The sequence below is a fragment of the Opisthocomus hoazin genome, chromosome 8, assembly GCF_030867145.1.
Source record: "Opisthocomus hoazin isolate bOpiHoa1 chromosome 8, bOpiHoa1.hap1, whole genome shotgun sequence".
Taxonomy (NCBI): domain Eukaryota; kingdom Metazoa; phylum Chordata; class Aves; order Opisthocomiformes; family Opisthocomidae; genus Opisthocomus; species Opisthocomus hoazin.
This window is the reverse complement of record NC_134421.1, coordinates 45,820,745-45,846,272: the sequence shown is the minus strand read 5'-3', so window position 1 is coordinate 45,846,272 and position 25,528 is coordinate 45,820,745. Positions and strand designations below refer to the sequence as shown.

The window sequence follows — 25,528 nt, the reverse complement described above, 5'->3', positions numbered from 1 at the left end:
ACACAGTCTGGAGACGCTCTTCAAATACATAAGAAGCATAGCAAAGAAAGTGGGAACAAGCTGTTCTGTATACCTGCATGTAAGATAAAAAGAAGTTACGATCCAGCAAGGAAGATTTTCCTAATATCTACCTTTATACTAATAATTCCAAAGCCCTTACAAGAATTTGGAGAGGAAGGATAATCTTTATCATTAACAGTTTCTTTCAGAGCAGACAAGTCTCTGTCCTGCCCCACTGTGGAATAAAAAACAAGAGGAGCTTTCGCTTTCCATTTCAGGATTTCAGTGTTTCTAACACCGCTCTTGTTCAGAAATCTTCCAGTGGAATATCTGAACCTCGGAGCCTTTAACCACAACTGTTTTTTGGCCAATCATGTTTTTGCTACCTCATGTTCCTGTTTTTACAATGAAGTGAAAGACTCCCAAAGTTTACTGGTTTTACAGCATCTGAAAGCTGGATTGACAATGCAGCCTCACGTAAAATGGCAGAAGGAAGCAGATTTTTCTTCCTGTTACTTAGTTTAAAACTGCTAACCGCTTTTGAAAGCTCAGATGTCTACTCTGGTTGCTTGTGCATGTATTAGCTTTGTATCACCGCCAAGTTGAAAACGTGTAAAAAAACCACCTGCTCAACTTTTATTATTTTGTAATCAGCTTACTCCTTTTCCAGGCCTCCTTCCCTAATTTCTAAACTATGTGGAAGTTACCACTGCGCGGTGAGACCAACAGACAGGAGCAACAGGTACTGGGTCACCCTGCAAATATCAGGTTCTCAGCAGAGGGGTCACAGGGGTGTTTGGGGCAGCATCCTCGGGACTTTTGACCAGGATGGGAAGACCAGCTTGAGCCATACTCGAAGCCCACCGTTGCCATTCGTGAGGCACCGGCTGAGGAGCAGGACACGCACCCAGACGGGTGGGCAGCAGAGGCTGCGGCTCGCAGTGCCCAAGGCTGCTGCTGTGAGGGCTCTGCCAGCCTCCGGCAGACCGGCGCTCCTGGAACACACCTTTAATGTCACTGAACCCTTCCTCGGAGCTCTCCAGCTGAACAGGAGACATGGCACCTCTCTTCCTTAAGGACTTCTTACTGATGCACCTTGCGTTACAACTGGATGTACTGCCTTACCTGGGAAAAAGCAGCATACCGGCATCCCATATCCCAGCCCTGGTTATGTGGGCACCATAACAGCACAGCTTTTAAGAATTTGAACATTTCTGCCTTTGGGCACCCAACTGTTAGTACCCAGCATCTACAACAGATGCTCAGTCCGAGACAACTCACACTGCCACGCAGCACCCGAGAACGCCAGCACACTGGGCAGGGAGCCAGCTGAAGCAGGCAGGAGGAGAACATTTTAAATCCACTGCAGCCCAAGAGAATGAAAGGTATCCTTAGAGTGGATATAAGGAAGAAGCTTTTGACAGTGAGGGGGGTGAAACACTGGCATAGGCTGCCCAGAGAGGTGGTAGATGCCTCATCCCTGGAAACATGCAAGGCCAGGTTGGATGGGGCTCTGAGCAACCTGATCTAGCAGAAGCGTGGGGGGCTGGGCTAGATGACCTCTAAAGCTCTCTTCCAAGACAAAGCATTCTGTGATTCTATTCTTCCTGCACTCAAGAGCTTGGGGCTGTGATTTTTCAGTTTGGTTCATAACCGCTTTATCTGCAGAAGAGGAGATAGCCTGGTTTTCTTAGCCAGTTACAAGAACATTTCCTGCAGGGAGATTCACTCCCTTCGTTACCTCATGGGACCAAAACTCTCTTCTCTGTCTGAGGAAAGCAGCCTAGGTTCCAGAAGTACCATGAGAGGGAACTGTTGCCTTAGCAGGTTGTTGCACCGTAACTGGCAGTCTTGAGGACATTTTTACTTCCTGAGAGACCGTGAGCATGTTTTTCTGAAGCCCTCCTCACAACACTGCTTGTCTTGCGTTCATAGCGTTCTGCCAAAGCTGTCTGTAGCTCAGCCTTCTACATTATCATTCTTCAGTAATTTCTGAAATAATCTTGAAGGGTAGCTCAAACTTTGAGTTGCACAGTGGGAAACTACTTATTAAAGGAAGTAATCTCAGTTCTTTCAGTGCTGCCTACAGTAGCTGTACTGGGCATACAACTGACATGGAAAAATATTAAGCATGTTTAAATAAAAAACTTAAATGAGTATTTACTACAACTCATTATTAGCATGTGGTGTCCCCCCAAGCCAACCAACCAAACACACACTACTTTCACAGGCACGTTTACAACCCTGTAAGCTGGAAGTTGTTTCAGATCTGAAGTTATTTCAAACTAGAGCTAGTCAGGTAAAAGGTCCTACAGGCTCCTCGTGGCTGATGAGGAATAAACCTAACAGATTTGCCCCTGCACAACTTTATTAATTTGCAAGGAAAAGATGCACAGAAAAGTCTAAATTAAGGTTAAAGAATGTATCCTTTAAGGCAACGGTGACTGCTCTTACCCCCTCTTGTGATGAGCACAGGGATATTATCACGCTGAGCAATACCTGTTACAGGTAAGCCAATCATAATAGAAGAGGAAAATATTGCTAATAAGAAAACCTACCAAGTATTAAGCATTAATCTTCCCAGAAGGAATAAAGTGTATATTCACAGTTCCTTTCTTCTAGCTGTGGAAAAAAAATCAACTTTTTTTTTTCTTTGTTTTAATTTGATGCAAATTTCCCCCTTTCTAAAAAAAAAAAGGAAGGGGGGAAAAAAAAAAAGTTCAGAGTTGACACTGTCACACAAAAATTGACACTTCAAGGTTATGAACAAACTAAGTTTAATCTAAACCTAGTTTACAGCTGCATCAGAGGAAGCACAGTTTCAGTCTCTCCAGTAAACGAACGCGGCAGAAGCTATGTCTGTGTCAGCAAGTAATTCTGTACGACCGGAGTGAACCCAAGGAATCAAACGGCTGATGTTCAGCCTCTCCACCTGCAGTACACAAAGTCTGGAAATCTGAAGGCCAGGCTTAGCCTGATGCTCCAGACCTCCTCGGCGCGCACGTGGTTCCAAGCTGCGTGAAGGAACTCGCTGATATGGACACCGTGAGGAGCTGGAGGCATTGGGTGTGCCCCAAAGCACAGATCTCTCCCAAAGGAAAAGAGCTCAAGAGCACCAAAACCGCTCTGTCAGCCAAACCAGTACACTGCAAGGCGGGGATGAGAGAGGCATTTCCTGCCAGACTGCACAAGCCACATCACTGCCACATCCCCTAAAGAGAACATATCTGTTTGGATGTTCAGCCTCATGCAACACTTTTAACCCTGGGCTGAATGACCATTTGCTAATTAACTGCGCCACAGTGCTCCCAACCGAACCAGCCAGCAGAATTGCTTTCAGCATGTAGAGCATAAGAAGCAGTAGCGATGCAGCCCAATTTACAATGATTTTAAAGTTTCACTCTACCAGCACTATGAATTAAGACAGACATACAAAAAAGAAGAAACTGAATGCAGAATTGTCACTCCTGTCGCAGATGTCCAGAAAGAACAATTGCTTACTGGTGTAAGTTAAAAATTCCTTCGTATAAAGGAGCACTGAGACGCATACGTTGTAATACACTCCATAAATGCAAGCATTTTACAAGTCCATATTACAAGCCATAATGTCTAGTACATCAACATTCCACAATACAAAGCTTATCTTTATATTTAAAAATAGAATATAAACAGATAATAATTCACATTAAGACAATTGACACAGCAAAAAGTGCTCTACCCTGAAGCCTACCAAGCAAGCTCTAAAGTTCTCCAATTTAAAAAGGGGTAGAAACAAAAAAAGGGCAAGTGACATCCAAAACTTTGAGAGAAATCAAGAACTCCAAGTGTGCCATGTGCCTTCGCTGACACTCAGGTCAGCTTCATCTGGGGAGTCATTACCCCTAAATACAATACAGCATACCATGTAAAAAAAGGAACAGAATAGTTGATTTACTTATAAATGGCTTTATTGAAGCTATAACTTAATAAGTTTGATGTTCAAGGTGTAAGATTATCTCACAGACTGAAAATTAACACAACAGGAAAAAATGTAAGTAATAGGAATCTACTTACATCACCCTACTGGTAGAATTGAACCTGTAGGATGCTATTCTTTGACTTAAGACTATCACAGGACTGAATAAACAGAAAGGGAAAGACAGCAATATAGTACTTCACAGTAAAATACCTCTTTATTAGGAATATATTTAATATTAGGTTTTTGTTTCAGGTAAGAAAAATAGCATTGACTTTTAGCCAGTGCTGATTCCGGTCATACGCAATATTCTAACAGCTAGAAAAGTTACTTGCACCGTTGTTGCCCATTCACAGTTCTCCTAAGTGTCCATTCACCGTCTTTTATTTTTTAGCTTGTTCTTAAATATGTTGAAGAAATTCTTCAAACAAGGTTTGTATTTAGTTAAAGATGGACAAACTGATTTGACAGTGACTCAGCATCTGTTATTAGCTCACATATGACTTTCCTAAGCCTTCTTTTAAAGAACAACACGGTTCAACAGCAGATCTACAAAGAGAATTAAGAGGGCAACTCTCCAGGAAGACTGTGGCAGAACAAATCCCACTCTTCTACTCCACAGGTTAGTACTGTAAAGTAGCAACAATTTTAAGAACTTCAGTTAATTCTATACCCCTTTATAAGGGAGCAGTGAAGAACAGAATATAGGGGTATTGCTATTATAATTCAAACAGTTAACTACTTTGTGTATACATTTTCATACTCAGTACAAGTCCAGACTCTTTCTCTTGCTATGCTGTAACTTAACAGTTTAAGGTAATTAATCGCACCATCCTGTAAACAAAGATATAAAAGCTTTGTGTAAGCTTTACTGATTCAGCAGTGTGCAAAAATATCTGCCTTCTAAGAAAAAAACCTAACTATTCAATTTTCCCATCATGAGCATATAATTAGGTAGCACACTTTAAAACAGGTTTTCATCCAATTAACAATGAAATCTATGCATTTCATAGAACTGTTATAAAGCGTTTGTAATGAAGTCTGTGTTTTTAGATACCCGATGTCCATTTTCAATACATGATATATCAGACAGGGAAAGTGTTCTCCAGACAAACGTGTTATTTTTGGTCTTGTAATTTCTTCCATCCTCTGTAGCCAATATGAAGTTAAAAGATTCCTGTTTTAAGTAGACTTCCACATGTCGATGTTTCTTAAATGCAGATGGAAACAATGGATGATGATGTTACAGCAATCTCTGAATACACTGAGAATAGCCAGTAGGCCACAAGTTCGTGACTGTTTTAAGCAGTATTTTAAAAATACATAAACCCACGAAAAATAGGCTATATCAGGAAGCAATCTGATACTCAAATAAATAGAAAATTTGCATTTTAATGTCACATTGAATTTCAGTACATTTCAATCCAAGAAAAAAAATAAACTGACAGTCATAGTAATGAGTACAGGATTATATATATATTACAATATGCCTTGTTATAATACATTTGTGGCTTTATGATAAAAAAACCTCAAGGGCAGATGGAGTCTGAGCTCATTTAAGTAATTGTCAGGAACAAAGCATTAAATGCATTTCTGAAATAAGTACTTTTATTTAATTTCAAAATCTTATGCCAGCATTAGACCTTGGGCTTTTCTTGAAAAAAAAAATCTAGTTGCCACGGAGCTAGCTACATAAGTATTCTAAAAGGTTTAAATGATACAGAAAATGCTCTTCCCAATTTTACATACAATGAAAGGACAGATGATTTCAAAAAGAGCACCTATGGCTAACTCCATGTTGACTTTGACCTAGAAATGCACATTACTGATCTCCACAAGGAATCCATCAAATTTTGGAAGTTGTCCATTTCACATGAAAGCAAGAGAACGCGTCAGCATATGCAAAAATATTTTTCAAACTGTTCTTAACGTGTAATTGAAAACTAAAGGCATGGTCTCTTCATTGTAAAAAAATAAAGGTACAACAGAAACTCTAAAGGAAGATATTCAGCTACACTGAAGTTGCAACCCTCTGAAAAGAAAGAAAAAGGAAAAAAGTCAATTAGCTAAGCTTTGTGCTCTAACCAAACTACTTACAGTGATTTTCAATGGCAGAAGCCCATGCTGACTGGGTGATTTGACAGTTCCAAATACTTTTTGTAATAATTTTTTTTCCGTATACAAGGACACTAAAATGATCCAGTCATGCAACGTTGATTTTAAGCATTCTGCATCTCTTTTCCAATCTTATAGCTAAGGATCTTGCTCCAGTCAATCTTGGTGCGGGTAACTGGCAATTGTCGACGTAAGGCCTTGAAAGTAGTGTCCGACATAGTCTGGTAATTTTCACTGATAGCAGTCTGTTAAACAGAAAGTCACACAAAACAAAGACACATGAGGAACAGAACCTGGATGCTATAAGAAGTTAAATGAATAGTTTGTTATCACTTAAACAGGCTTAATAAAAATATGCTAAATTAAAATAAAATTTTATGAAGGAAAGCCAAATTTAGATCTAGATTGAAATTATGTGAAGAAAATTAGTGAGACAAATGCAATAAACCTAGCTGTAGCCTAGGTGTTTCAGCAGACCACAGTGTGGTTAATCAGCAGCATGAATAAACTGCTGATAAAGAGTTAGATCATACATCATTAATTTTAGATACCAAAGTCTTCCACTGTTTTTCCTGTGGGGATGGTAGAGTCAGTCTGCAACATTGTATGAACTTGAATGTAATGCATATGATACATACTTCGTAAATTTTTATTTAAAAACATTTTTTGGAAACTTGACACAACATGATGTCTGAAAGCTACAATATGTTCAAGACCTAAATCAACATGAATCTACTTCTACAGAGGATATCTAGAACAGTTATACTCTTCTAACTTTGCACTAACCGAAATGGATAATGCTTATAGTCATATTTAGCAAAGCCGCCTAACAGAGTTGCCTCTGAACACAATCTGTACAAAAATTCTACTTAAGAAATGCACTAACACTGAAAGAAATCAGAATTGCTGACATTTGATCATGCTAGGGACCTTTCTGCTCTTAAAGATTTCTAATGTTAAGTAGGCAAGTACAATCACCAGAAGGTATTGAAAGGAAGGATACAGTTAACAGCAGCATGTAACATATTTATACTTGTATGGAACCGCATTATGTTAATATCAAAACCTTGCTAATTATAGAATACTAGATTTGGTTAAGAATATGGTAACGTTATGCACGAGTATCACAGAATGGTAGGGGTTGGAAGGGACGCCTGTGGGTGATCTTGTCCAACACCCCTGCCGAAGCAGGGTCACCTACAGCAGGCTGCACAGGACCTTGTCCAGGTGGGTCTTGAATATCTCCAGAGAAGGAGATTCCACAACCTCCTTGGGCAGCCTGTTCCAGGGCTCCGTCACCCTCAAAGTGAAGAAGTTCCTCCTCATGTTCAGATGGAACTTCCTCTGCTTCAGTTTGTGCCCATTGCCCCTTGTCCTGTCGCTGGGCACCACTGAAAAAAGTCTGGCCCCGTTCTCTTGACACCCACCCTTAAAATATTTATAAGCATTTATTAGGTCCCCTCTCAGCCTTCTCTTCTCCAGGCTGAACAAGCTCAGCTCCCTCAGCCTCTCCTCATAGGACAGATGCTCCAGTCCCCTCATCATCCTCATAGACCTCTGCTGGGCTCTCTCCAGTAGCTCCTCATCTTTCTTGAACTGGGGAGCCCAGTACTGGACAGAGTACTCCAGATGGGGCCTCACTACGGCTGAGTAGAGGGGGAGGAAAACCTCCCTCGACCTGCTGGCCACACTCCTCCTAATGCACCCCAGGATCCCACTGGCCTTCTTGGCAGCCAGGGCACACTGCTGGCTCATGGCCAACCTGTCATCCACCAGCACTCCCAGGTCCCTCTCCACAGAGCTGCTCTCCAGCAGGTCTGCCCCAGGCCTGTACTGGTGCATGGGGTGGTGCACACTTCCCAGGTGCAGGACCCTGCACTTGCCCTCGTTGAACTCCATCAGGTTCCTCTCTGCCCAACTCTCCAGCCTGCCCAGGTCTTGCTGGATGGTAGCACAGCCTTCCGGTGTATCCACCACTCCTCCCAGTTTTGTGTCATCAGCAAAGTTGCTGAGGGTACACTCACTGAGTAAGGACACAGTGTTTGCTGCCAACATACCTGATACTCATTTTCTGCAGCCTCTACGATTTTTATAAATTCCTTCGCTGTCTGGGCTTCATTCTAGAAAAAGAGCATTTGAATTAGAATCATGCTGTGCATCAGACCTAAGACCAGTTGGATTATGTTTTTTCCTACAGTTGTATGAGATGTCAGGTAGACTCCATGAGAACAGATCACTACTTAGTGGCTAAACCCAAACTTAACACAACATTAATCCAAAGACATATGCCACATTATTATTAAATTTTATTATTATTATATAAATAAACCCAGAACAGCAACAAGCATAAAGATTACCATGGAGCTCATGAAAAGATTTTGATTTATAATTCTATGGCATGATAAAAAGACATATGGAACAGAACAGCTTTTGGACACACAAGTCTCTAAAAACATGCAAAGCATGGCTATTAACATTATGAATGTTAAATTTCCAGTACAAATGCAGGAAAACTTAAAAGAACATCAGCTAACCCAGAAGTATGCAGAATACAACCAAAAAAACAAAACAAACTTGTTTAAGCATTCTGAATCTGGAGACTAAGCTAAGGCAAACACTAGACTTCATATACCCGATCTTCTAAAAATATCTCAAAGCATATCTTGCAAAAATGAGGGCGCAACACACCACTGTGTCCAAATTTCACCATGCCTGTTAAACAGTTTCTTGGCTTTGGGCCTCATCCTGAAATATGCAAGTGTGTGTGTTTAAAAAATAAAAGTGACCTGTCAGTCAATCTGGACACAAATTAGCTGAAGGGCTTGAAAGAAATCTCAAGAAGGAAGTGAGGGTTCATGAAATTTGAAACTTCCAGTTTGGTGTTGGAGACGTTCCCAAGTGTGCTTTTACAGAAGCTATTGAAAGATCAGACTGTTCTTGCCCCAAGCGATCCCTTGTTCCTATACAAAAGCAAAGACTGGGAGAAAGCTATGGCAGCTTCAACTACGACTGGTTCAAAGTTTCAGTGAAACTGCAGCTAGCAGCTGTGAAAGAGGTCCTGGACACCACAGAAAGAGATGGAGGAGGATGCAGAGACTAAGCAGAACAAACTAAAGGGTCTTCACTCTTCAGTGAACTGAGGCAATGATTTCAAAGGCTCTGCTAATGAAAGAAAGAATTCAGGGGTACGAAGTATTATTTGGCTCAGAGAGACATTAGGGCTAAGAAAATAACCTTCAGCAAAATTACTCATAGCTTTAGCAACAAGAGAACTCTTCAGTCATTTATCTCAGTTGTGCCCACTGATAGTACAAATTGCTTCTCTTCCAAACAACAAGAAAGAGGAGTTGTTGGGGCTCCTTTTAATCTACCTACCATTCCTTCTGTGTGAAATAAGAACCTGTACAGCCTCTGCCCTCTATGAAGCTCAAAGTCAAGGCTAAAAATTGGTAACCAGCAGCATACTTGCTTTGTTCTAGCAGAGGGTAGGAAAGTTATGTAAAAGATGTTTTTCTACATCAGTCTTCTGCTGCTTCACTAAATTTCAGAACAGGATTAAGCTTCTTCCCAATAGAAAGTGAAGCAAAAGGTATTGAAAGCAGAACTTCTTCCACATAATCTTCCCTGAAGCAACTCTTAGCTGAATGAAAGACTAAACAGATCCCTTTGCTTAGGGGGTCAGAAGTAATTTGATATCTACAGCTCCAGAAGCGTTATCAGTTGGCACCACACTCCCCCATTCTTTATGGCGCTATTGCAACTGAAGAGCCAACAAGCCTTGCTTTATATTAACAAACAATGTTCTTTATTGATGAATTCAGCTTTTGAGCCAAATTGATCACTACTAGTCATTATCCTTAAAATACTTCTACTGTTCACTTTTACAATTTCCCTTTGCCAGTTTAATCACATCGGCTTAAGTTTTATTAAAGAATACTCCAACAGAAAATCTTACTGTTTATAAACACAATCTCTAGTAGGCCAGAGCAGCATTACTTCAAAAGTAGTAGTAGTTCACTTTGCATCATTACCAACTCTTAAAGGATACATCTGGTACTATTTCTGAATAATTTTTATTTCTGCTCTCTGCTCCTCGTTACTATAATGATCAGTTTAGAAAGAAGAAAATTATGCTTTAAACAGAAAGTGTGTTATGCTTCTCAAGCCAAAGCATCTCTGAAAGGGCTTTTTGTACAGAAAAGCAAGAGGCTGACAGCACCAGTTACAGACAGGGATGAAACGCAGGGAGAATACCCACGACTGCTTCTCAACTGGTAGCATTTGTTTAGTTTTTGAGCACACTGGTCTTCTCCTAGTGAGCAAAGGAGGCAATCTCCTAGACACTGTACTACTTAAGTGGGTTATCATCACTCAAACCTCCTTCATATTCAAAAATTAATTCTACAGGTCATTCTGCAGACCAAAGTTTAAATACAAAAGAAGTGCAGAAAGACTGACAACAAGCTAATTAAAGCTTTACAATCAAAGTTAATCTAGCTTATATAAGCCACATGCAAGCATACATTAATTTTAATATTTTAAAACTTTTTTTAAACAGTAACTACATGTTAGGTAAAAGTAGTAAATATTACATACACAATATTTATATATTAAAACACTAAATTCCCATTCATGCAGAAGACCAGATTAGCTTCCAAACTTCTGAGATTTTTTGAGCTTGCTTTTCTTTTTAAATGAAAAAGTCACTTCAATATACACAGTAAGATCTTTAAAGTTCACTTACAGACACTGTTAGAGAATCTTGTATGTCTTTATGGCTCACCAGCTGAACATTACCATCTTCATAATAGTGAACCTACAGAAAATTAGACAAAGAGCCTCATATTAAATGTTACAGACCAACAACATACAGGAAAATCAAGGTATTTTAGTATTTATCATAATAACAAACCTATACAAATCAAACAAAAACCACACATAAATGTCAGAGGAAAACCAAAATGTTGTAGAATTTAAATATTTTTGAGGGGGAACAGTAAAGAAGCTACTCCAGAAACATTTTTTGTGTTGATGTGCCTTCAGTAATATTTAATGCAAACAAGGTTAGAATCGTAGAACCACAGAATCATTTTAGGTTGGAAAAGGCCTTTAAGATAATCAAGTCCAACCATAAACCTAACACTGCCGAGTCCTCCACTTAACCAAGGTTTTGATTAACATCTTGAAGGCTATGACATCCTATTTATGTGACCTTACCAGAAACCCTTGAAATGCTGAAGATATAGTTAAAATGAGAATAGCTTTGGTAAGGCTTCAGGATACTGTGAAGTTGGTTTTTGCTTCACCCGAACTGTCTTTTAGGGAGAGTGCAACATTAAGTTTCCCTTTCTAGATCTGCCTGGTTTTGATATTTTCCTCTATTAGACATGGTTCATAACAAAAGCTGGTATTTATCTAGACAAAGGAGCTCTTTGAGGCAGTTTGCCAAGGTTAGATAGCAAAGCAGAATGAAATCTATTTACTCTTGAAATATTACATCTACAGAACAGCTTCCTTGATCATTTTGCAGGAGGAGACCAGCAAAACTCTACCCAAACTAACTTTAGTACTTCTAAATTCAGTTCAGAAGGATCTGAAAACACTCAGTTTCTCATGCAACTGTTGGAAAATGTAAAGAATAGGAAGCATATATAGTTACACGTAATCATTCACAATAGCTGATAGAGAAGAGCTATGCAGCTCATTTAAGCTGGTATCTTTCAAGATTTTGTCCAGTTTTGATAAAGTCAATATAGTCAACATAGCTGATGTTACAAGGAATTGTGGCATTTGTGTCTCACCCTGCTAGCCAAGATAAAATTTTAATCTGGAGATTAATGCACAATACTACAATTTCACATATATTATGATCATGATGTGTGCAAGAGACCCTCAACTTTATAAACAACAATAGACAATACATGACACAGAGTAAGACAGCTATACCTAAGCAAAAGAAAGGTTTCCCATATGAGAAAAACAATTTCATATGATTAATCTTACATTATTACTTTACTTATTGTCAAATACTTGTTTTTCAACAAAAGGTATCATCCTAACCATAAAATAAGCTTCTTCTCAAATCAAACATTACTGGTTGAAACTTCTGCCAGCCTTTTTGAATCCAGTTCCTGAAAGATGAGAAGTGCTTACTCAGTGCAAAATTCTGAGACCTCCCAATGAAACAGCAGAACCCAGAGAAGTACAAATCTCCCTCCTTCTCTCTCACAATCCACTGCCATGGGCCCAAACCTCCCCTATACTCTGAGGCCAACATCAGCACGAACACCTTATCTGTCTCACCAAGTCACATTCTGGGCAAATGCTCAGGCCTAAAAACTTAAGAGTCAAATCTAATCCTGGGATGTGTTGCATCTTATACAAAATACGAGAAGTAACTGTTCTGTACTATACCTCACTGCTGACATCCTTCTAGAATGCTAGGTCTGGGTTCAGAAGACTACAAGAAGAATGACGTTTATGAACAGAACCTCTTGGAAAGGTTAACTAAGGAGGGATGAGAATAACAAATTATCTAAGAGATAAAATTAGTAACTAGTACACTTATCAGTTGTTTTCCATGCACAGCTGGAGCATGTCAAGAACCACAGGGACTTAGTTTCAGTAAAAGACTCTGCTGTTGCAGTTTTCCCCTTACATATAATTAAAAGAAAATTAAACAGTGGAAGAGATTAAGACAGCTGAGAACCTCTTATATTACAATTTATTAACAGAATTCTGAAGAACAAGGAAGAAATGTGCAAGTCACCTGAAAAATACCGAAGACACCTGAAGAGAGAAGGTTATGCTGGGATTTTCCCCAACATATTCATAAAGGTCTTATCAGAAACAGGACAATGGCAGTACTGCTGTCATAAAGATTCCGCAAACAACACTGAAATTTCAGTACTCTGAAATTTCACTAATGTTGTAGTGAGTTCATAGTCTAGAAAATTGTTTTGTTCCTTAAAAAAAATTAAAGCACTTTTGTTTGTTTGGTTGGTTGGAGAGTGGAAGGGGGAGCACTCTCACACACAATGAAGAAATTGTATACAATTTTTAAAAATTGGAAACTGAGTTCAAAATTCCTTGGTGAAACAAGTAGTTCTTATACAAGCAAAAAAAGTAAACGTTCATCACTCCCCAAAACACAGACTTTACAGAAGGTAAATAATGTCTTGATTAATTATGTGAAATAGTAATAAAAGACAAAAATCAGTCGGTGTCCAAATTGAGATGCTGATTAAAACCTGAATGAACTCCCTATTCAGTCTATTTTCTAGGCTACTGGGCTAACCTTTCCCAGAATTACATAGACACCTGGCTGCTTGTTCTGGAAAATCTCTTAAGACATTTAACCAAAAGTGCATGCTGTGGAGAAAATGCCTGTTTTTCTGCAAGCTGGATCTAAGTGACAGTTTACTTAGATTCTCCCAAAGTCTTGAGAAGCCTAGAAGTTATTTAGGGTGCTTGCCATGACCACCTTGATCTGACAACCTAACAACGGCTGTCCATATTTTGACTATCATTCCAGTTGTTACAGAATTTGCCCTAGAATGGTAGATCAGATTCAGGCCCCCTGCTTTGGCGTATCTGAACACATCTACCATATCCTAAAGTAACATTCTAAGTCTCAGGCTACAGCTAGAAAACCATTCCATTACATCTTCCTTCTGAAGTCAAGTCACTGAGCAGTAAGGAACTGCAAAACTCATGTGAGCACAAAAAGGACAAGAAAAGTGAATGTGACTTTGTGTCTTGTAAAAAACCAATAAAATACCATGCTGAACTAAGCGTAGTAGTGCACTAAGATTCTAGTCCCCGATTCCAGAACTGTTTTAATAAACTCCTGCAAAATCTGTGTACACCTTCCTGGGAATCAATCCAGGAAATCAAGTCCCCCTGCCTACCACAGGACAGTCAGACTTCCTTGGGTGTCAGGATTTCTGCATTCCTGCTTGCACAGTATCTTCTTTCTGAATGCCCTAAAGCCAACAGGAAGGGCAAATTCTGAATGAAGGAGACCTGGATTCAAAAATTTCAGATGGTGGAATGGCCAAAACCAAAGGTTCCCACCTTTCTGAACAACAGGGTGTATAACATGAAAAAAACCTGCTATTATCTGTTAAAAAGAAAAAAAAAAAGTTCTGCTTCAGAAAGGACCTAGCCTCAGGAAAGGCTCATGCCACCACAAATTCAAGAAACAGGAAACCAAAGAGGTATGTGCCTAGCTGAGGTGAATACACCTCTGAAGTCTTCCAAATCATTATATTAAATACATATTTTGTGTTCGTAAGGATTAGGTAAATATGCAATTAAGTCACTAACACTTAACTGAATGGGCATCTCTGCTTGACTTATTGAGTCTCCAAATTCTCTGAGAATACCTAATACACTGGCCTGAATCTGCCTTGATAATAACTGGACACAGTTTAAGATAAGCATACCTGAATTTTCAAGATGCCAGCCACTTGAGTGGTTGAAGGGGTGATTGTAAACTTCCATTCTGACCTCCAACGGCCATTCCTTTAAAAAATAAAATAGAAATGAGATCTCATCCCACTGGTTAAGAAAAAAAAAACAAACACCCAAACAACATACAACTGATAGTCAAAGGAAAACAGAGAACGAAATATGCTGTGCAACTACACATGTACAAAATCCTCCCCTAAAGATTCAGCCCCATAATGAGTCAAGAGAACCGTTTCCCAAAATATTTACCCTCAGTTTTGGATGTGGACCAAGGAGATCTATTACTAAGGACCTTTTAACATTAGCACTTAACTTCTGACAATACCTAAAGCCTCCAACATTCTTTCCGTCCTTCATTATTAATTAGGTGTATATATAGTCAATATTTTGTTTCAGGGACCTGGACAACTTGCTGGATCAGCTGAAGTCACACAGAATCACAGAATGGTAGGGGTTGGAAGGGACCTCTGTGAGTCATCTAGTCCAACTCCCCTGCCGAAGCAGGGTCACCTACAGCAGGCTGCACAGGACCATGTCCAGACAAGACTTGAGTATCTCCAGAGAAGGAGACTCCACAACCTTCCTGGGCAGCCTCTTCCAAGGCTCCGTCACCCTCAAAGTGAAGAAGTTCTTCCTCATGTTCAGATGGAACTTCCTCTGCTTCAGTTTGTGCCCATTGCCCCTTGTCCTGTCGCTGGGCACTACTGAAAAGAGCTTGGCCCCATCCTCCTGACACCCACCCTTCAGATATTTATAAGCATTTATAAGGTCCACTCTCAGCCTTCTCTTCCTCAGGCTAAACAAGCTCAGCTCCCTCAGCCTCTCCTCATAGGACAGATGCTCCAGTCCCCTCATCATCCTCATAGACCTCTGCTGGACTCTCTCCAGTAGCTCTTCATCTTTCTTGAACTGGGGAGCCCAGTACTGGACAGAGTACTCCAGATGGGGCCTCACTACGGCTGAGTAGAGGGGGAGGAAAACCTCCCTCGACCTGCTGGCCACACTCCTCCTAATGCACCCCAGGATCCCACTGGCCTTCTTGGCAGCCAGGGCACACTGCTGGCTCATGGCCAACCTGTCATCCACCAGCACTCCCAGGTCCCTCTCCACAGAGCTGCTCTCCAGCAGGTCCGCCCCAGGCCTGTACTGGTGCATGGGGTTGTTCCTCCCCAGGTGCAGGACCCTGCACTTGCCCTTGTTGAACCCCAGCAGGTTCCTCTCTGCCCAACTTTCCAGCCTGCCCAGGTCTCGCTGAATGGCAGCACAGCCTGCTAGTGTATCCACTAATCCTCCCCAGTTTTGTGTCATCAGCAAACTTGCTGAGGGTACACTCTAACTCTTCATCCTGTGTCGAAAGCCTTGCTGAAGTCGAGGTAGACAACATCCACGGCTCTTCCCTCATCTACCCAGCCAGTCACACCATCGTAGAAAGCTATCAGATTGGTCAGGCATGATTTCCCCTTGGTGAATCCATGTTGACTATTCCCGATAACCTTCTTTTCCTCCACTTGCTTGATGATGACCTCTAGAATGAGCTGCTCCATCATCTTTCACGGGATGGAGGTGAGGCTGACCAGCCTGTAGTTCCCTGGGTGCTCCTTCTTGCCCTTTTTGAAGATTGGAGCGGTACTAGCTTTTCTCCAGTCTTCGGGCACCTCTCCTGTTCTCCAGGACCTTTCAAACATGATGGAGAGTGGCTCAGCAATGACATTTGCCAGCTCCCTCAGCACTCGTGGGTGCATTCCATCGGGGCTCATGGATTTGCAGCTGTCCAGATTGCTTAAGTGATCCCTCACGCAGTCCTCCTCAACCAAGGGAAAGTCATCCTCTCTGTAGGCTTCCTCTCTTGCCTCCAGGCCCTGGGATTCCTGAGGGCCTGCCTTGGCACTGAAGACTGAGCAAAGAAGGCATTCAGTAGCTCTGCCTTCTCTGCATCCTCCGTCACCAGGACACCCACCTCATTCAGCAGCGGCCCCACATGTCCCTAGTCCTCCGTTTGCTAGTGATGTACTTGAAGAAGCTTTTCTTGTTGTTTTTGACATCCCTTGCCAGCTTCAATTCCATGCGGGTCTTGGCCTTCCTCGTTGCATCCCTGCATGCTCTGACCACATTCCTGTATTCTTCCCAAGTGGCCTGTCCCTCTTTCCACATTCCATGGACCTTTCTCTTCCACCTGAGCTCCACTAGAAGCTCCATGTTCATCCATGCTGGTCTCTTGCCTCCTTTTCTAGATTTCTTTCTCAGGGGGATGCACTGCTCCTGAGCATGGAGGAAGTGATGTTTAAACAGCCTCCAGCACTCTTGGACTCCCCTGTCTTTGAGAGCCCTGGCCCACCGCATTTCTCCAAGTAGCTCCTTGAAGAGGGCAAAGTTAGCTCTCCTGAAGTCCAAGGTTTTGATCCTACTTATCACGCTGCTTCCTCCACGCAGAATCCTGAACTCCACCATTTCATGGTCGCTGCAGCCAAGTCTACCTCCAACCTTCACATCCTCAACCAGTCCCTCCTTGTTTGTTAGTACAAGGTCCAGCAGAGCGCCTTTCCTTGTTGGTTCCTCCACCACTTTTATCAGAAAATTATCATTAATGGTCTGCAGGAACCTCCTGGATTGCGCGTGCCTAGCTGTGTGGTCTACACTTCGCATCAGACTATGAAAAACTTGAATGGAAGGAACATTAAAGCAGCAAGACTTTCTGCTATGCTGAACTGTAACTAGGCCTTTCAGCTCTTCTAGCATTTCTGTTCCTGGACAACAATTTCCTTCCAGTTTCCTTCCACAAATTCAAAATCCTTGCCAAATTGCTTAAAGGGAGTTTCAAACATCTGGAAAACAGCATGGGGAGATTGTAGTTTCACCTGATTTCTTTCCTGCAGACATTTTCTTATTTAGTTATGAGGTTAGTGGATTAGAAGTTTAATACATTAAAGCTATATTAAGAATGCACTGCAGCTGTCTCTTGATTTTTCCCTTTGCACTTAAAGAAGGAAAGCAAGCTGATACTATGAGTTCCAATCCTACTAATGTTAGGTGTAGATTCCAGTACATTCAGCAAGCGGAGAGAAAGAGATAAAGACTTGAAGATCAACACCTACTAACGGATCTATATTGACACATCTTAGATACTAACAACATTAACTCAATTATAAAGCCTTTGGTTATTATTTCAGACAATATCCAAATTACAGATTATCATTGAAAATTCAAACTAAGGCAATTCAGAAGTTTGTTGGCATCTCTAAGAAAACTGAAAGGGTCACCCAACTCAGTGACACTAATATTACTGGTAGCCTTAAGACCGACCCACTAGTTACAAGAAAGCTTATGTGCTGAACTACATTTTAGGTACAATGATAGCTTTTAGATGTATGGGATTCAATTACTAGCTAACAGATTTGTTTGCTTCTTGGTCACTTTGTGGTCCTTCAAGGTAAGATGACCACAATCTTTCCACTCTGGGATAACTTTTTTGTTCTTAAGATGTTATTCTGAGAAAAGAGTTCAAGTTCAGAAGGTTCCTTCTGTAGGAAACGCTCTAAGTTAAAAACAACATGTCATTACTTTATTTACCTATGCTGACTTAAGATGTTTTGTAAGAGATTAACTGTCCTTTTTTTCTTTCACATTCTTTAATAAACCATCTACCCTACTATGTAGATAGTATTTCAGAAATTCATAGGACATTCTTCTTTGCATGTATTGGTTATCTATCATCCAACAAACTTGCTTTCATGGTAGGTTGCCAGCCTTTCAAATGCCTAAAAACCTGGGACATCTGGAGAATAAATACTGGCTGTGACTTGGGCTGGATATCCAGACCTACAGCTGGATAACTGAGAAGTCTGGTTAACTTTGAATCTATTCCTCCATCCCCAAATCCCCCAAACCAATATGCATTAATTAATAAGTGCTAAGAATGAGAATTAGTCTGACTTACCCCCCTGTAAAACTCTCAGAAACACAGTCAATATTTACCCATAGATGTCTGACTGTAACTTTATTAAAGAAAACTTTCAAGAAAGATTTTATCCATCTATAAAAGGTTGCTGCACATCTGTTCCTCTTCTTTAATATAATTATTATAATATTAAAGTAACTATTTGGAATACCAAAATTCATTCATACTTCCAAACTAAAATCAGTATTATTTCAAGTTACTTTTAATATTCATGTAAAACATGCAGAGTTAACCAGTCAAGTCAGTAAGAAATACTACCTGTGCAAATTCCATTAAAATCTATGGAACAATATACTGTGCAAATCATTTAACCGACATAGACACATGCTGAAACTACTATGCATATGTAATATTCACCTTCAGCATCAGAAAACAAAAATTTATGCACTTTCATTCATTACCCGTGGGATTACTAAATATAATTTCAAGCAGATGCCAAGTCAAAAATAAAATAATAAGGAAATACATTTCTTCAGACAACTGCATATATTAGCTATCTATAGCAGACACTTCCTTAACCCAATTCCGATACTGTGATATTTATCTCCACTCTGGCCAGTTTCCTGCAAGGAGCTATCCAAAGTTCACTCCAATGTGTGGAAAACATCTTTCAACCAAGTACAGAAAAAAAAAAAATCAAGCTGCAGTTTATAAGAGTTCATTTCATCCAAGATCACTTTTATCTACCTGGCCCAAAAATTAATGATTCAAGTCCTACAGTAAATTAATCTTTGGTCACCTTCTTTCTCCGAGACATGCAAACTAGAAGGAGCTGTTTTTATTGTCAGTCAATACAAGCAGAAGCAACCATATTAGGGAACACAGATACAGGTATTGGTGGCGGTGTGATAAACTGGAAGAGTCATAAGGAATTTTACAAAGTTCCCAAAGTTGTGCAAGGGAGATGCAGACGTGCAGTCTGCCATTCTACTTACCACAAAGGAAGAGATTTCTACATAGTTTCGGCAGAAAAAGTCGGGGTAGGGTGGAGGGAGGAAAAAAAGTCACACGCGAGATGCGCATGATCCTCTGAACTAAGGATTATCAGTGCAATGACGCTAGTGCAGTTATTCAGCCTGCTGTCTTATACTGTATTCGTATCCATACAGAAACTTACCAAAAATTTTTTGCTTGGAACTGATGGCTCTCTATGCATGCAATAATGGTCTGCTGTCCATCAATAGTTTTACCATACACCTTAATTAGAAATGAAAAGAAAAAAAAACCCAGAACAAAACCAGAGTTAAAGTTTCAGTATCTGTCTTGCTCAAACTGCTTAGAGATTTCTAAGTTCTATTATCATTACATAAACTGTAAAATTTAATTTGATAACCACTACAGTTCTTACATAATATTCAGTACATGAAACATTACAGTGTGTATTACAACGCAGAAAAATTTAAGATTAGAAAATCTGAAAGTCAGGCATCTTAACTGAAATTTCATATACTGCGAACTCATTTTTCTGCAACTATAGCAGTGAATGCTGTGACATTGTGTATTACCATCTTGGTTTCAGATACCAGTTATTCTACAACTAAATGATGATTTACACCTTTACAGACTAGCGCAAAGGTGATTCAAAGGGTGGTTTTGGTCCTCTGCTCTGCTTCACCCCCTAAAATTAATACTACTAAAAATGATCTCAATGAACATGCAATCTGTTTTCTTTTACAGAAGCTGGAACTTATCTGACTGCCTGCGAGTCCAATTCAACTTGTTAACTCAGCAACTGTTTTTTGATTTTTTTTTTTTTGTGTTTAATAATTTTTCCATCAGGTTAATACAAAGCACAGGACAGCTATCATTAGATCAGTTTGCTGAACTTAAATAGCCATAGGGTTCCAAACAGGAAATGAATGCTATTTTGGCCCAGAGTGAGAGGTTTTATTTTAAGAAGTCATCAGAACCCACTGATTCTGGTGATAAGAATATAGCACTCTGATATACAAGGGATGTGATGGAGAGAAAACAGTTTGCTTTGGTGACAGTTTTGTCCGTAAACCAAGCCAAGACAGACATTTGTATCTCATGGATTTTTTTTAAATTTTTTAAAAAGTAATCAGCCAGGTAGTCAGGATCAATCTGCAGTAGTTTACAGAAGGTCTTAATGCTTTAAGAAATTTAAATGAAAATTTTTCAGAACTGAGACTTTAGTCTTCAATACAACCTGCTGTTACCACCCACTAGTAATCCAATAGCTGAAATATTACACTTGTGAAGCTTTCCTTCATTTCCCTCTACGAACCCTTGACAGGACTAAAATCTTCACAGTCGAAACTGCCTATCTTCCTGGTTTACAAAGAGATATCTAAAATAAAAGTGTAACTATCCACAGTGGTACTGTGGTTATATAACTTAGTACTTACTGTGCAGACACCATTTGGGTAGTGTTCTTTCACATACGCTTTCATTGCTGTTTCAACTGAATTTCTCCAGGACTCTATGGCATTTTCAACTTCGTGAGGTCTAGGATCAGTAGCCTCCTTTCTTAAGTGATCAAATTTAAAAGAAATCTTGTTCTTGGGATCCAAAAATTTTCCATTTCCCAAATCACCATGTTCTGTTATCAAAATCTGTATCATAAAATTTTAGTTATTAACATTTGATATTGAATAAACAGAAAAAAATACCTTGCCAAATCTAATTATATCCTACATTTAACTGGAGCTTACTCATATCCAAAGACTCACATTTTAAACAAAATATGCATATAGCAAGAGGGGATGAGGCTAACATGACACACTGACCTGGGGAAAAAAAATCCTGAATTTTTCCCTCTTACTGCAACAAACAATGTAATACAGAAATTCATGTCTTTTAGTACTAAAGATGGAGAAAATTTTGTCTACAGCTCCACTTCAGGCCTGACTGAATTCAGGACAACACAGAATTAAATTTCAAGCTCTTTAGATGCCCTAAATGATTAGCTTATGGAACTGGTACTATCAGTACCTAATCTCTATATTTTGGCAGGAAGATGCATTTCTTTTCATTGTATTGCGAAGATATGTTATAAGAAGATCTTCAACAGTTTAAGGAACATTGCAAGTATTTAATTGTATTATTACCTGTTCATCGTAACCGTCAATTTTTACTGGAGTAAACTGGTCCAAGTTGTACTGTGCAAATGCACTACAAGAGAAAAAAAACAACACACCAAAAGCCTGCATCAAGCATAATTTTTTTCCTTAGTAGCTGCAAGAGATTTAAATAATAGCTAATAATCTAGGCAATGATCCATCAAAAAAATTCTATCAATGCGTCACTATCTAGCAGGCCCAAATTCTTGGAGTCACCTTGGTGCTCCAATCACCATTACACAGGGGTTTATGTTCAAGAGTAACCCAATATAGACAAACACATAAGCTTTACAGTAACCCACAGAAACTGGAGGAACTGATAAAGTTTAAATTCCACAGTGATCCAACCTACTAAGTCAGACATCTCCATTCTAACAGATGAAACTAATTTTGGTATAAAAAGACAGGAGGAGGAGGCGTAATGTTTTGATATCAAAGTAGGGTCTAAGGAAGCAGTATCTTACAGATGTTCAATGCCTATAACATCTACGAAGCAACAGAAAATGAAATCCAAAAAGGTGGAGACTAGTTCCAAAATCCAGGTCACCCATTTCCAAAACAGTTGTTCTAATCATTAGGATACAACACAGATCTCTCCTCTGCCAAGAATTTAATCTTGATTAAAGATGCACAACACATGTAATAGAGTTTTACATGCCAAGCACACATCCTTTTAAATGAATCACTTGCTGACAGTGAAAGTCTTACTGAAAAACATCTTGCTTTTATGCAACTGAGTATGTGGCATCTGGTACTTACTGGGCTGCTCCTTCCCTGAGGAGATTGTCATTATTAAGCAGCAACCGAACATCTGAAAGGAGATATTCACCACATAAAAGTACAGTTAACTCAGAAACTTGTTTCAGTCACATAACAAATGTCAGACTGTACAAAACAATACACACAAACTACTCCATACCCATACAGATTACTAGGTAGGAAATTTATTGTTTCGTATTTTATAATTTTGACTGAAAGAAATGAGGAGAGTACTACAGAAATGGATCCCTTCCAATAGAAATAAGTCATATCATACAGGCTGCGTGACAGCTCTATGAATCTGTCAAAATAGTTTTTAGAGAAGTTCTGAATGAGACCAGCACAGGATTCAAATCCAAATCCCTCACACTGTATCGATGGTAGTGGTTACTGTATTCTGATGACACTAATATGGTATGTGTTGTACTTATTTCTTTTTAAGCCCTACCATTTTTGCTCTTGTTCCTCAATGACTCTTAGTATTGTGATATATTGTTCTTTGACTGCTATTTTTTCTACCATCATCACCATACAAGAAACATATGAAAATAAAGTCAGTACTCTCCTCAGAACGACTTCATATTTACTATGCAGTAAATTGTTATTTACGCACTTGATTATTTACTAGACACTATTTTAATAACAATTTAATGCACTGATCATTAGTCTTGCTATAACATTTTAAACTCTTCTAAAGATTCCCAAGATATCACGCAAGTGAAAAAAAAAAATCCAGAATATATTTGAAGTATTTTTTCTTTAACAAAACCCACCACAACAAAACCCAAACCAAACCATAAAACAACAAAACACCCCAAACAGAAAAAAAAACCCCAGCCCCACAAACCTAAAAAACCCTACACCAAAACAATCAAATCACAATTTATAGAAATGGAATTTAAAAGCTTTCTCTCTCTTTTTTTTTAATGTCAGTCTGAATCTCATTGAATGGTGGTCACACATTTATGATCCAATGTTTTGTTTTGTGTTCTCAAACACATTATACTCCACGATTGAGCAGGTAGTTGCAACTATGAACTAGCTCAACAATAAAGTTTACAGCAGTACTGCTCTAAGGCAGTTTATTAACCTTCAGGGAGTTGGGTTAATGAGCTGCTCACCAACACTGCATTTCACAAATGCAGTACAAGCTAAGTTTAAACAGTAATCAGCTGGTCCCAGTTTAACTGAAGAACCAGGTACTTCTAAAAACATTACATTCTTTAACAAATTTAAGCTCTCTCCAGGCTGACACTGACTAAAAATTCAGTATACTAAACTTACTTTTTTACTTAAACCGCATCAGAGCCATTTGTAAGCCACAGCTACAAAAATGTATGCCTTCTTATATGGTATGTATTCCCACTTATCTTGATGCAAGACAAACACAACCATTTTTAAAGAAAAATAACATCTTAGGTAAGGCTCAGGCACAATAGTTGAGATAAGCTGATTTCAAGTTTCCTTTCAGCTTACCAATACACTCAACAATATGCAGTGTGCCCAGAATTTAAGGGCTGCAAATGTCTGGAGAAGATTAATATTCTTCCCACAACTAGCATTAAGCAGTAGTCCTTTCTACATTCAAGGTTAAGTATTTGTAATTATATTCTTTCTTTAAAAGACCATTTTAATTTCAGGTAGTTTAATTGCTGTTGAAAAATGTAATTATCTATCAAAAACTGGAAAAAAAAAAGAGTACATCTTCTAAACGAAAAACTCTGTTAATTAAGACTGATTAAAAACAGAAAAGCTCATTCTCACATCACAACAAAAAGTGGTACTTTCCTCGATTTGCATTTAAACTCCAAGCTGTCTTGTGACTGCAAAGCTTATTATGCCAGGCTACAAAACCAGCTCTTACGGCAAGTGAGCTACTAAAATATAAGCTACAAGAAATTCCAGAGAGTTATCAGCAATACAATTTTGGATACAGATGCCTTAAATGAAAGGACAGAGCAGGAAGACACTCACCATTGAACACCTCATTGAATTCCCCAGGAGGAGCATGAATTATGAATTTTGCAGCTATACGCACCTTAAATACAAAAACAATTATGTGGCTGCATATACTTACATTCATTCCTATTCGAACTAATGATGCATTGTATAACTAAGACATGAAATTGTACAATTCCCACTGTTTCATATATTTGTTCACATCATTTAAACTACTTCGTCTTTGTTAGAAGCACAGAATATAAAGTTCCACGTCTTCAATCAGCATCGAGCAGATGACATGGAACAGAAGCAGATAAATTGAGTCACTCATGTTTTGCATTACTGGCAAAAAGAAAAATATTAATGTAATAAGTAAGATCAATAACATATTCACAATCTATTTTAGCTTTCAGTCCATGGATATCTGGGAATCCACACACATTCCAAGCGAGCCAAAAACCAAAACAAAGATACATTCAATCTTCAAAGCTTCTCCTCCAATTTTACTGCACTTCTGGCAAAATCATTCCAGACTTTCCAAAAGGCCCACAGTAATCGATACGTTACATAAGCTTAAAAACACTTGCACAGACACTAAAGCATGTAATTTCACCTACATCTACTTGTAAGGCCTCAGTACCACAGGATCAGCAGATCACAGAATCACAGAATGGTAGGGGTTGGAAGGGACCTCTGTGGGTCATCCAGTCCAACTCCCCTGCCGAAGCAGGGTCACCTACAGCAGGCTGCACAGGACCTTGTCCAGGCGGGTCTTGAATATCTCCAGAGAAGGAGACTCCACAACATCCCTGGGCAGCCTGTTCCAGTGCTCTGTCACCCTCAGAGGGAAGAAGTTCTTCCTCATGTTCAGATGGAACTTCCTGTGCCTCAGTTTGTGCCCACTGCCCCTTGTCCTGTCGCTGGGCACTACTGAAAAGAGCTTGGCCCCATCCTCCTGACACCCACCCTTCAGATATTTGTAAGTATATATTAGGTCCCCTCGCAGCCTTCTCTTCTTCAGGCTGAACAAGCTCAGCTCCCTCAGCCTCTCCTCGTAGGAGAGATGTTCCAGTCCCCTCATCATCCTTGTAGCCCTCCGCTGGACTCTCTCCAGTAGCTCTTCATCTTTCTTGAACTGGGGAGCCCAGTACTGGACAGAGTACTCCAGATGAGGCCTCATCAGGGCAGTGTAGAGGGGAAGGAGAACCTCCCTTGACCTGCTGGCCACACTCCTCCTAATGCACCCCA

General features: G+C 39.6%; 1 protein-coding gene across 2 annotated transcripts in view; it reads right to left on the bottom strand.

Moving 5' to 3' along the window:
• Positions 1 to 2,760: 2,760 nt before the first annotated feature.
• Positions 2,761 to 25,528, bottom strand: part of CAPZA2 (capping actin protein of muscle Z-line subunit alpha 2) — a 39,336-nt gene continuing 16,568 nt past the window's right edge. Inside the window, exons 2-10 of one of the 2 annotated variants that reach the window (XM_075428433.1) lie at positions 24,314 to 24,377; positions 22,340 to 22,391; positions 21,569 to 21,632; positions 20,867 to 21,073; positions 19,615 to 19,694; positions 14,518 to 14,596; positions 10,815 to 10,886; positions 8,128 to 8,190; positions 2,761 to 6,315 (exon numbers count right to left, since the gene is read on the bottom strand). In XM_075428433.1, the coding sequence (XP_075284548.1) occupies positions 6,175 to 6,315; positions 8,128 to 8,190; positions 10,815 to 10,886; positions 14,518 to 14,596; positions 19,615 to 19,694; positions 20,867 to 21,073; positions 21,569 to 21,632; positions 22,340 to 22,391; positions 24,314 to 24,377 (822 nt within the window). In that variant the 3' untranslated portion in view covers positions 2,761 to 6,174. Of the gene's footprint in view, positions 6,316 to 8,127; positions 8,191 to 10,814; positions 10,887 to 14,517; positions 14,597 to 19,614; positions 19,695 to 20,866; positions 21,074 to 21,568; positions 21,633 to 22,339; positions 22,392 to 24,313; positions 24,438 to 25,528 lie in introns of those variants that run through there. The other variant, XM_009943453.2, reaches the window with a different exon arrangement.